Source organism: Buteo buteo, chromosome 1, assembly GCF_964188355.1.
Source record: "Buteo buteo chromosome 1, bButBut1.hap1.1, whole genome shotgun sequence".
In the NCBI taxonomy this organism is placed as follows: domain Eukaryota; kingdom Metazoa; phylum Chordata; class Aves; order Accipitriformes; family Accipitridae; genus Buteo; species Buteo buteo.
In genome coordinates this window covers 10363285-10376986 of record NC_134171.1, presented here as the reverse complement: position 1 = coordinate 10376986, position 13702 = coordinate 10363285, and the positions used below count along the sequence as shown (strand labels likewise).

At 36.9% G+C, this 13702-nt stretch overlaps 1 protein-coding gene across 6 annotated transcripts in view; it reads right to left on the bottom strand.

The window, feature by feature from the left end:
* Positions 1–13702, bottom strand: part of ADD1 (adducin 1) — a 66579-nt gene that overhangs the window by 24513 nt on the left and 28364 nt on the right. For all 6 annotated transcript variants that reach the window (XM_075021925.1, XM_075021538.1, XM_075021716.1 and 3 more), the window contains exons 2-7: positions 9794–10006; positions 8353–8515; positions 6485–6636; positions 3184–3264; positions 1307–1456; positions 1–89 (exon numbers count right to left, since the gene is read on the bottom strand). The exon at positions 1–89 is cut by the window's left edge and continues 55 nt beyond it. In XM_075021925.1, coding sequence (XP_074878026.1) covers positions 1–89; positions 1307–1456; positions 3184–3264; positions 6485–6636; positions 8353–8515; positions 9794–9988 — 830 coding nt within the window. In that variant the 5' untranslated portion in view covers positions 9989–10006. The remainder of the gene's footprint in view (positions 90–1306; positions 1457–3183; positions 3265–6484; positions 6637–8352; positions 8516–9793; positions 10007–13702) is intronic.

Sequence of the window (13702 nt, the reverse complement as noted above, 5' to 3'; positions counted from 1 at the left end):
AAAATACCATGGTAGTCATGATAAGCTACTTCCCCTAGAGAAAGTGCTTCAGGTGAAATTGGCAAGAGACCACACTTCATTGCAGAAACCTGAGAAATATTAAAACAATCAGCTTAATTTCTTGCGACAGAAAAAAAAAGGAAAGAAAAAAAGAAAGAAAATATAATAACAGAATTACAGAATAGTTTGGGTTGGAAAGGACCTTTAAAGGTCAGCTAGTCCAACCCCCCCTGCCATGGGCAGGGACATCTTCCACTAGATCAGGCTGCTCAGAGCCCCGTCCAACCTGACCTTGAATGTTTCCAGGGATGGGGCATCTACCACCTCTCTGGGCAACGTGTTCCACTGTTTCACCAACCTCATTGTGAATAATCTTATAATGATGAGAATTATAACAGAAAATATATTTTTATATGTATGTGTCTGTATAGGCACGTACATAGTGGTCGTATACTCCATCCCTAAAGCTGCTATTTCTCACAACTTTTCGATTGGATACAGAAGTCACATTGATCTTGGGTCTGACTCAGTATGGCTGCTTTTATACAACACCAACACCAATATGAAAAGACTCAGAAAAAAACCAAACAAAACAAAACACCAAAACCAAACACCAAAATCAGCTGCATCCTTCATTCCTTTTAATCCAATCAGTGACTCCCCCCCCTCCCCGTCCCCCCCAAAAGAAGAAATCTAGTAATGAATTTTGACACAAGTAATTCCGCAATGCTGCGGGTAAAATTAAGGAACATTTTTAAAGACTACTCTAGAATTCACCATTTTAGGAATCTGATCAATTATCCTTAAAACGGTTGTATCACTGCTGTTAATCAGTTAAAAAAACCCAAACAAACAGAATGTGAACTTTGAAATAGAGTCACCAGATGATTCTCAAAAAATTCCAAAGAGGTAAAACTGACTTATAACCAGCTGTTCTAATGAGAGGCAATGGAAAAGTTTCAAATATTTAAGAAAATCTTGATATATTTGCTTTACAAAACCAACAAAATATGCTGTAGCTCTTATGACTCACTGTCAAAAGGTATGGTCTTTTGTGGTATAGGCCACACAAATATAAAATATGTATCTTCCAATTACAGAGCTCAATTTACTGTCTGACCACTAATGTAAGAACCGAATAAGGAGGATATGATTGATTCAAACAGAATCACATATTTGAAGGCAGACTTAAAGGCTTTGTGCTCTTCAAAAAGAAAGCAAATCTGATTTAAGGGGGATCCACCTATTTTCCAGCTTGGGCAGGGGAGGAGAACAGGACAGATGACAAATGAAAAGCTGTGCTTACCGCTGCCCCTGCTGGTGTATGAATATGAACAATGCATTTAACATCAGGTCGAGCTGCGTAAATTGCAGAGTGCAAAGTAAAACCAGCTTGGTTTACTCCCAAATTAGTGCTTCCACGATCAACTACATCTCCCTGAATATTGATTTTAACCTGGGAATGAAAAGAATTAATTTCATAAATGAATCAAGACTGCCAGAAATCTGATTTAATTCAGCATCTACCACTGAAACTCTAAACCCATATTTCTTTCAGCATTTATTTTAACAAGTGTCAAAATGTGCACAATAAGGCTGTAGGTAGGATAATGACCAGGGCCCTAGCTTGAGATTAAGCTAACTAAAAAGGACGTCAGAAACCATTGGATATGACATGAGAAATTGCTGCATGTAACAAGTAACAGTGCAAGAAGCTAACAAAAGTTACAGACAGCACTGTGACAAATGGCTGCATTTCACAGAGAGTTACACTGGAGTTATATAAGAAACTTGCAAACTTTACAGATACCTGAAGAGGAGTATTGGGACCTTTTGGGGAGTAGGTTCTTGAAAGGCCAGCACCTAGGTAACCATACCATTGATACTATGTAAGGCTGAGATTGCCCAGGTAATAATGTTATAATACCAAATTTGGATATGGACATAGCAAAACTGGAATAAAAGGGAAAAAGTAATTATGCATGGGTTGTTTATTTGGGAGACAACAAGATTGGAGAAAATGGAGTTTCAAGCGGAGAAGGGAAGAACAAGCATGGGAGAAATGAAGAGAAAGGGGCGATGAGGGAGCAGTCGTGTAAGCAGGCTGCTGGTCAGCATGCTCATTTGGCTAAGCTATGTGCCTTATCACTGTAGTCTCTCTTATTAAATCCTGCTGCTAGCTATGTTCTGTGTGAACATGCTCTCTACCATATGTACATTTTGCTACTTTCATGCAACCTTAATTCTCAAGGTACTTACATTCCTGATATAGAGATAAAATCAGAACACCTTTCAAAAAATGCAAAACACACAAAATACCCCCACAGCATGGCCCTTACCCTCTTCTAAAAATCTTGTAGTGGCAAGAAAGGGCAGGTCTCTGTTTTCTCCATTCCTTTTCCTATAGCTTTTTCAATGAAACTTTCATGGATGGCTAAGGTGGAGTTATGTAAGAAAGAGCCAACTTTACAGATAGCTGAGGGAGACTATTGGGACCTTAAGGTGTCAAGTTTGAAATGTTACTACTCTGCACATACTTGCCTCACCTCTCTGCTAGAGGTTACTCACAATAGCCAGGTAGAAAGAATAGTGTGTAAGTTTCTATTTTGTTTCAACACAAGACAGTCAACCACATTAACTCAAGTTGCCTTCAGCAGCAGTGTCGACTAGACTGAAAATAAATGCTCACAAAATGCTTCCCACCAGCTAACAGTCAAGAGAGTTGTGTCTTCAGCTGCAACCATTAGATCTCTAAAACATAATCTATCTATACCCTCAGCTACTTACATCATTAAACGATGGTAACTAAATTAGGCATCTGACACCACATCTTGAAATTGTAAGTGGTTTGCATCATTTATGTCTGAAACACATACTGTTTCCCTCGACAAGCCTGACTCAAGAGCCAGCAGCTTTCTAGGGTGTGATGTGATTAGCTATCCAAATGACCTGGCTCCTCTTTACAACTAGACCAACTGGAGGACACCTGGTGGTGAACATGTGCAAAGAAATCGCTCTCAGAGATACCTCAGCTGTACCAAAAACAACCCTGTTGAATGAAACTATTCTAAACATGTAACACAGAGTAAAATATTCTCTAGGATAGAATTTAAACAGTGACAGATATACAGAGCAGATTCAGCTATTCATATTTTACAGCTATGAAAAATAATAATTGCTTACCAGACTAGATGCAGTAACTTCACTATAGAGGAGTCCAAAAGGTACAATGAGGAAGTGTTCCTGCTCAGAATTTACTCTGGCCTAAGGATAAAACAAGAGTAAAAGTTACTAAGAATATTTTAGTAAAGCATAAAGGCAGCCCAAAAACATGACAGTTACTTTCACTTGCTGAGTATGGACAGGGCAAGTATGCCTGCAACACATGCAATATGACTTTCATGTACGCTGTAACAGATAATCAACATACAGAACAGTTAATTAACTCGTGTTGAACAAAACCAGATGGCAGATATGTATCAGGGTCCTTCAGATTGGTGGAAGGTAATAAGTCCTTAGATCCTGTGGTAATGACAACTCAACTACTGTGGATAAAAGGAATGATACTGAGAGAAATGGGAAAATAAAAAGTTACCATTTTTTTTAGAAGAATAAGTTTATACTGCAACTGTATTTCTATCCTAGTAAAACAGAAGGTATGAAATAGAAGTGTGTGAGAAAACACAAGAATTTGGCCCACAGATCTAAAACACCTTGATGCTGAGAAGGGTTTTATCACTGATGCTGGTGCCTGTGAGACATCTGTGAGCAGTACAGCACACTTGGCAGGTTTTCTACCAAGTATCCTGACCCTCACTTACGTTTTTGCTCTTTTGTCTAATTCACACAATCAGGAGTTTATAATACAAAAATAATTCTGACTTCAAACCTTTCACATCTTGGGATGCATCTGTTAAAAGTCTGTACAACGAAAAGTACAGGACAGCTAGGTAGTTTAGGTGTCTTTCAATGGAGAATTAAAAGGCTTTAAATGTTTTACTAGACAGGCAAGACAACTCCCTATTTTGCTATGAGTCTACCCAGGTTTTGTGTTTGGCTTTTTTGATTTTTTTTTTTTAATAATTTAAAAATTTTATTTCTTTATTTATTTATGAATTCTGCATTTCCCTGAGATGCAGCTACTTTATGCTCCCTCATGTCTTCTACTACTTGCAACATTAAATACATGTGTGCTTTGATATAGTTCTACTGCAAGGAAAAAAAATTTCTAAAATAAGTAGTTGATCAGTCATCCAAAAGCTTCTAGCACAAATTTGGCTTCATTTACAACCAGCTGGTAACATGCTATAGCACAAGAGCCTTAAACTGAACCAGTTAGTTGAAGTTAACCTGTACTTTTACGAATCACCAAAATAGTTCTCCATTACAAAAGTGTACATGATCTACAAAATCTTTTACTTATTTACGCAAACCCAAGAACAGGTATTAGTCAAAATGCCCCAAAAGCTAATAAGAAAGGTCGAATGTAAGATAAACAAGCAGCAAGACTCATAAACCACCTTACTTTAGGATTAGATCCAACAGCTCATGCCCTCAAAGCAAACCAAGACTTGGTGAATGATGTATACCTTCTGTAAACCTGTAATCTCAAATTCCGCCTAACCCTGGAGGTACCCAAGTTTATTCCACATTACTGTACTTGACATGAAAGCTCTTGACGCTCTGTAATTCTGCTTCTGTGTCAGGACTGCACCAGTCTGAACAATTCTACACACAGCAGCTGTCAGTGATTGATAAGGATCCAGAAAAGCAAAGACACTCCACCCAGCTCCTTGATATGCCCAGATTGGCATATACTCTTATATCCTCACAATTCCTTTCTCCTCTAACACAGAGGCTTATGCCCCTCACAGTAGGCTGTTGTATATTTTCTCTTACTTAAGAAGTGCACTGGCAGCTTTTAACGTGAATGTAATCACCTAGTAATTAGAGCATCCACTCACAAAAAACTGAAAACCTGGAGTCAAACTCCAGCTCTGCATGAAGCAATAGGCATTCACCACATTCCAAAGGAGTGCCTTACTACCACACTACTACTTAATGTATGGGTATATGGAACAAAGACAAGACTACTTTGTAAATATAACAACCTTGTTCTAGATCAGATTCTGAAGATAAATTATATCTACTAGTCACCTTTCAGAATGCTATTAACTGGAGGCATTTGTAAAAGACAGGTGAATTACAACTTGTGATTGCTGCTGACAAACCATTCACCAAGAGCTTTCCAGTACCACTTTGCCCTTCAAAACTGTCTAAAATACTTGCAGAATCTCATACTCCAAGTGCTTTGACTGTCTTCCACCCCAACTGGTATCACCATTATCTAACCTTCCTGTGCTTCCCCTGCTATCAAAAGAAACCAAACTTGAGGCATTCCACCCCAATCATGTGCCCTTGCCTTAACCAATTCCCTAGGCACGCCGCTCTTCATTACATTTATCTTTCTATCTAAATGCTTAAGCATTCCCAGGGCTGAACTTTACACTAAAACGCCATCTACAAACCTACTTATCTAATAATCTTTTTATTGCATTAATGTCCCTTTTACAAAATCAATTCTCGTCACATATGAAAAATCATGGGCGGCACAGAGATGTTTACAAGAACCATAATGTTGGATATGTTCCCATACTAAAGGAACGAAACAACCTAACCAACATTGCCTTGATCCTATGCCTACTGATATCATTTATCATCTTCATCAGTTCACAAATAATATACCTTTAAATCTCAAAAAGCAGTAATAATAAAATTACCATATTTCATTCAGACTGTAACTAGAATAACTGAAAATACATAAAGGACAACCTCTACTATGTAGAAAAAAAACAATTCAGCTCTGTCAGGAAAACAATTGACTGGGTTGCACACCACAGCTGTGACTTTACTCATGAGACTCATGTTGATCATTCTTCTGGCATATAAAACCTCCTTGATTTGACCTCCATGTCATTATTTTTATGGATGCCAGCAATTACTCAGTCACAAGGAAAATTGTTGGCACGCTGCATTAAGCTAAGTAGTTCACTCATGTTCAGAAATCCTATGGCTTCTTTTTCAAAAAGACTGGTACCTTGAATTAAAAAATTCATCTGAATGACTAATTCAAAGATATTTTAGTACTTAGCAAGAAACCTAAGACATGAAATTGCAGAATAATACATACAATTATTCAAAGCATTTAAGATACTAAAAGACTGAGTCTTTCAGGAATCTTAATTTCATCATAAGAACTTTCATGTACACTCTCTTAAGACTCTATTCAGGCTATGGTAGCTGACATCCAAGCTGTTCCAGTTCTTATTCTTGAGATGCAATGACAAATCTCTTCACTATTATACTGCTTTCAGAACCACTTTACTCCTCTTCCACACAAAGAGAAAATGACAGATGGGGGAGGGAAGCAATCCTCTTGTATGTTAAAACAATTGGTTCAGTTATCTGTTGATTCAATACTCACTGTTATATGATTGTAAATAAGCTGAGACCAGCCAAAGAGATCTGCTAATCTGTAGAAAGCTGCCAATTTACATCGTAACAACTTCTCCCCTTTTTCATAAGCAATGGAATCTGATCCTCTCAGATCATTCACGGGTGTCACCATGCCAAGACCTGAAAAGGGGAAGGGGTAAAAAAACACAAGGGGGGTTGTGTTCAACATCAGTTAAAACCTAACAACATGCACCACTATTATAGTCATTGTTCTTACTAGTTTATATCAACATATTAACCTCAGAAATGGATAACAAACTTTAATTACTGTAATGTCATAATTTATATTACACAAATACCATGACAGTCTTAGACAACATCATTTATCTTTGGTAGACTCAGCACTCGTTTCCTTCCTTAATATTCGTAAGTGCTAAGGTGACAGTGTGTCCCTTAGCAAAGTATTTTCTTTTCTCTCTCAAACTAAGGATTATCTGTAAAATACAACTTCATTGTTAACAGAAAAATGTAACCCCAAATATTCCACTTTTTTGAGATACGCGATTTGGTATTCCTGAAAAGGAGGAATATAAAAAGATGCACACAGGTTCATTTAATTAGGAAAAATTAAGTACAAGCTAGAGAGAGGAGGATTACGGTAAATAATTACAAACACTGTAGTTCTAGTTAGTGTGATTAGAAATGTGGTTAAAAGTAACTGTGATAAAGCAGAACCAGGCCATGCTACAGTCTAAACTATAGATTTATTTTGGAGCACAGGCAAGGATTTATATCATCTTAACACAAAACCTGTGTGTACATGCATTCAAACATTTTGGTTTTTGTTTTCCTTCTTCGTTTTGCTTGCTGATGTTTCTTATCTATAGCTTCACTTCACAGGAGAAAGCTACAAACAGTATTTCAATGGCAAAAATAATTAGTTTCTAAAGACCTTTGCTGTTACTAGACTACTAATGAACATTTCATTTTCCTGCAGACAATCCATGTGGTAAACATTAGTAATATTTAAATCTTTACATTTTTTACTAGTGCTGACTTAGCAGGCTTATTTTTCAGTTAAGATACCTGGCCTGGTTTTGACTGGGATAGAGTTAATTGTCTTCCTAGTAGCTAGTATAGTGCTATGTTTTGGGTTCACTGTGAGAAGAATGTTGATAACACACTGATATTTTTAGTTGTTACTAAGTAATGTTCAGACTAAGTCAAGGATTTTTCAGCTTCTGATGCCCAGCCAGCAAGAAGGCTGGAGGGGCACAAGAAGTTGGGAGGGGACACAGCCAGGACAGCTGACCCTAACTGCCCAAAGGGATATTCCATACCATGCGACGTCATGCCCAGTATATAAACTGGGGGGAGTTGGCTAGGGAGGGGCGGATCACTGCCTGAGAACTAAATGGGCATCGGTCGGCGAATGGTGAGCAACTGCACTGTGCATCACTTGTTTCGTATACTCCAATCCTTTTTTTATTATTGTCATTTTATTATTGTTATTATTATCATTATTATTTTCTTCCTTTCTGTCCTATTAAACTGTTCTTATCTCAATCCTTGAGTTTTACCCCCCCCCCCAATTCTCTCCCCCATCCCACTGGCTGGAGGGGAAGCAAACAAGCAGCTGCGAGGTGCTTAGTTGCTGGCTGGGGCTAAACCACAACAATACCACACTTGAAATAGCTTTTGATTTAAATTATATACACGAATCACATTGCATATCACTGTGGCATTTAGAAACTAATCAATCCATTTTATGTTTGCCATGTTCCTGTGAGCAGAACAGTATAGCATTTGAACTTCACAGCACTTATTCACACAGTCTTCATTTTAAGCTTTAAAAAAAAAATAAAATTCAACTATTATAAATTAAAGTGCACTCACTCATGTTTAATGCAGCCATTCCGCCTTGTGGTGCTGCAGGGTAGACATTTGGTACATTTGTTGTCATGAAATCCGCAATCTGCTGTAAAGCCAATAAACCCGTTGGGTTCTTCCCCTTCTTAAATTGTTCCTGGATCATAGATTCCAGTTCTTCACAAAAAGCCTAGCAACAGGACATTGCATACTGTAAAGCATGTTCAAATGAACGTCAACCTTTCACACACAGCTTCTTTTTAGCACTTGGATGGAAACATCCTATACGTCTTCTGAAAACCACCTCAGGGCAGAATTACTGGGTGCACACCGTTACTTGAAACTGTTGCTCTCTGGAGCTCCAAGGATATGAGTCACTTTCTTTTTTGTGAATGGAAATTCCAGCATTCTCTCCAGGTAACACCAAAACTCATTGAACCTACTAATATGGATTTCTGGAAGAAGGAGAAGTACGTACAATTGACTTGAACACAAAACATGAAAAGAAAAGTAGTAGAACCAGAAAAGAGAAGGAAAGTTGTAAGTGGGGCTTACAGGGAACTGAGAGCCAAGAAGGAATCCAGGAACACAGGAAGGAATAGCTATTAAATTTTTAAAGTATGTTTAAACAAGGGGTTGTTACTTTTCTCCTGGTTGTTTTTTTTTTTACTTTTTGTTTTGGTTATGGGGTTTTTTTGGCTTTAACTTTGAAAGGAAGAAAATAGTATTTTTTACTACTGTTAGTAGCTGGTGCTTTTGACAAGAACACTGGAATTTGTACTGAAAGAGAAGTATTCCAATCATTAAGTAAATCTAAATAAAAAGGGTTGATTTCACGTGGAAAAACTGTAAATATACCAATACATCCCTATTTTTAATGAAGTTCTGTCATGAAATGTTTTCTATCTAAAGTCAACCATCAGTTATTACAAAAGGAAAAGAATGTTATGAGATAAATGTTGTTTTGTGTACTCTCTCCCTGAGGGAAATATCTTTAATATTAAATGTCAATCATTCATAGTTTATTATTGTGCAGCATTCAGAAAGAGATATATAAAAATATTTCACGTCAGAATCATGTATGAAAATTAAGCACAGGACAGACCTGCCTTGTATAAGCTCCTCTTTGAAGTGTTACTTAATTTATATGTTTAAATGAATACTGAAAGTATGAAACAAGTGAAAAGATGTCTGACCCAGACTAGATGGAAAATATGAAAAAAATTTATGATTACACAGAGAATTCTGAAAGCAAGACTGAGGAGCTGCTTCATGAGTAAACAATAAAAATTCAACCAGATAATGTGAGGAAAAATTAGGCTACAATTAGAATACTTCAGAAGAAAGGCCAACCAGAAGAAAGATCAAATGGATCTAGGATACCACAAAATTCTCCAATTCCATAGGGATATTAAAAATAGAGATAATAAATTTATCACTTTAAAGGTGGAGCATTTTCTTTTCTTACTGGGCTTTGAAGAATCATGGAGACTCTCTTCTTCTGTTCCATCATGTTAAAATCCTGGCGAAGGTCAGGTGCCATATTCCTCTCTCTCAAATAATCTGGATTATTTTCATCAACTCGATCAAAATACCTCTCTTTATGAGGGGCTGTTGTTGGAGGTGGTGAAGTCACCACCCCCACACCAGAATCACCATTCATAGCACAGTTTTAAGGAACCTATGAAGAGGGGACAGAGAAGAGGAATAAATAAATCAAGCAAGGAAATAATTAAGAACTTTGTACATGTTTCTTGTTTCAGAGTAACAGGTAAAATCCACCTAAAATTAGCATGGCTTCCCAAACACAGAAACCATGTTTGTGAAATTGGATAGCAATATTCTAGAGGAGAAAGAAAGATTTTAAAAGACATGATTAGAAAAGTAGGTTAACATATATGAAAAGTCAAATATGCTACATACGTACATGCTACACAAAACTAATAAAAGAGTTCCCATTTAAAGTACCTCCAGTTCTTTAAGCTGTCTACACAGCTTGATTTTCGGAAGCACCGGAGTCCTTCAAACCTTCTCACAGACAATGACAGAGAAGTTCAAGACACATGAGGTCTAAACTCCTTGGTTTTGTTTTTGGGGTTTTTTTTACTTAAAAAGTTTAAGTAGACATAATGAAAACAATATTGCATAAATCAGAATTTAAATCATTACGGAAAATAAGACATTACACATGTTCATTAATATGAAGAATCAACCCCACCAAAACATGCTCAGATTGCTAACATGTTTCTGGAGACAAACACAGAAATACTGACTCTGCAACCTGAGGCGTACTTTTCACAAATGTATTTATTTTAGGTTCATTCAATGGCATGCACATCACTAGATTAGCATGTGGGTTTTGGAATCTGGAAAGCACACACACAAACACAACCCCCACCCACTGGCTAGAGTTCATTTCAGTTTTACATGTTGTAATCAGCAATTGCATGTATCTACTAGAAAGGCTGAAAACCCCGCTGGCATTGCTCATACACACATCCTTTCACTCAGAAGAATCCCTTTGAGTAACATGACCCTAGTTTTTGGGGCACATTATTATAACCTTCATTCCAAAACCCTTTTTAGAAGATTTTTTGAAGCCTTCTACTGACAAGCAACCAGTTCAATAAAGCCACCCTTGCAACACCTTGAGACTCAAACTTCTGACTTCTGATCATCTGACATATCAAATTAAAATAAAGCCCTTTCCGAAAAGATATTTTTTTTTGCATATTGTACACGATTAAACAAAATGGCACTGACACAAACTGTATTTCACTGCACTTTAATAAGAATATTTAATTCTGAATGGCTTGCTAGTTCAGCAAACTGCAATTATTTACATTATACGCAAAATATGCAAGGTTGAAATCCCTTGCCATCGTGACATTTAGCAACTTTACTAAGAAAATGAGCCAAGAAAAGCTAGCAGGTCTTTTCCTGTAGGTGGAAGAACAGATAAAGAGAATAAAGTAGCAGAATCTGGCTCCCTGTCCCAGTACGGTGAAAAAGACTCATTTCAATAATGCTGATTTGGATTTGGGGTTCACACAGTAAGGAGGAGAACACTGATTTAAACAGTCAATTTCATTATGCATCTTTAGTTTTGCAAGGATTAGTACCATTAAAATCTGCTGATATTATCAAGTCATTGCAATTCTTGCTATGCAGTAGGAAAGATTGTACATATCTTTAAGTAATGATTAATCTACATGTCATAACTAGTAAATTTTTATATACATCTCTATTCTTTTACTATTTTTAGATTTTTCTTAGTGACTCATCTTAAACTATACTTGCTTGCGGATTTTAATTTGATTAGGAATTTGCTTGCATATTTATTAGCTAAACCCACCTCAGATGTAGATGCACACAGAAAAGGCAAGTTTACATAAATTATTTTGAAATGCAGATTATGTTAAAATCATTGTGGTGAAAAAAATTATCTACTTCAAAATTTCAGAATTAGCAGATCTCATCCTCTTTAATTCTTATATTAGAAAACAAGTTTCAAAACTCAACTGGTTTCTTATTTCAGAATGAACAAATCACTGAACTGAGACAGTTGAACACAATGAGCAAAAGAAAAGTATTTTCCTTGACTCTGCAGAACAGGATGCTACTATCAAAATCTATGTTGGCACTTAAGACACTCGAGTTTTAGATGCTTAGTGATTTCCACCCACGGAGTTGCTAAATAAACACACACAGACACCTCTGCACTGTTTAAAGTATTTAATTTTAAACCAATCAGTTTAGGCTTTAAAAGTCACGGTCAGATTTTTTTCTTTTTTTTTTTTTTCTTTAAAGTAAGCACATACACACATCTTTATTATTATAACTTCTTTTAATTACTAGCTTGCCTCCACCCAGGAAGAAATATAGGGTATAGCGAGAAAAAATAATGCTTTTATCTGCATGGAAAACCTTTTAAGGTGTTAGACCTAGAAAGTTTTAAGCAAGTGATGTTATAGCAAAGGAGCCACCTCTCCTTTGGCAGCTTCAGATCCCTCTACGTTCCCTTCCTCCTCACAACCTCCAGCCTTCACCATCTGCCATTTCATACCTCAAAAATGCTTTTGAAGGCCCGCTACCACTTTCCACAACCCCTCTTCTGAGCTCTATCAGCTAGCCTAATGCCTCTGCATCCAGCTTTTTGTTGAAAAATGACAGTTTGCAGATCCAAACATATGACTTACTCTCTTACAATAATAGCTCACTTGGCCCAATCTAAGTCTGAATTTCACCACCCTCTGCTTACCACAAGGAATCAGGGAGTTTAGAAACAGTGCACAGGCAAGTCCACAAATAAAGACAAATTGAACCACTCAAGTAGCTCAGAATTTATACTGCATTCTGTTGAGTTGTAGCCCCAAAAGTGTATTTACTTTAAAGCAAAGCATGGGAAAACAATCAAGACTGAGCTTACTGCCACCGCCACCAGCAGAGAACAAATGGCCTACTCCTGCCTGATGAAGCATTCAATTTGCAGAATATATTTAAGTGTAACATTGTATCTTGTGCATATGTGTATGTGCAGTCTTATTTAAAGAAGAGTGTACACACATCTGCAAACATGATTTTGAGTTTAATTATTCACACTAATTCCTCTTACTTTCAGAGTACCAAAAGCTATTTCCAAATGAATTATATACCTCATTACTTCTCTTCACTGTTTCTTACTCACACTGGAAAGAAGCTGGTCCCTAACAGCCTGCACAGACAACATTAAAACGGAATCACAGTGTCTTGCCAAAGTTGTATTACTCCTTCACTCAGGTATAAGACGGCATTCAGGAAGGTCCTGGGAAGCTATTACTGCTTCACCACTATGCAGTGGCAATAATTTAATAGGGAATTCAGTGTTTAAAATTAAGTGATCATTTTATACCTAAGGTTAAATATCAGTTTCATAGCTCCGTTTTGTAGATACCCAAAATTAATGGCATCTCACCCCCAAGGTCTAGTAATTAACTGTTTCAACATAACTGTAATAGTAATTGTTTACTTTAATGGCTGTCAGCTACTGATGATAAAGATATTGATTTTTGAATTAGAAACAGATGTGTTTGACAACACTTTGCACAAGCCATTGAAATTTATTTATGAGTTTCCTTGGAAGACCCTTTGGGAGTAAGGCGTGATGAACTCTCCAGAAAGAGCTTCAGCAATATGTATACCAATAAATAAACAAAAGGAATCTGAACAGTTAAGCTGAATACACACTGGGGAATGGCCAATGGTTCTATAAACTGGAAAGTCACACTGAAAATCACATCAGGCTGCCCAACCAGTGAAAAAAGAAAAAATTAAGACCATCTTCACACCCACAACTCTTCAGTACAGACAGTTCCTTTCCAATGTAGTGTACTACAGC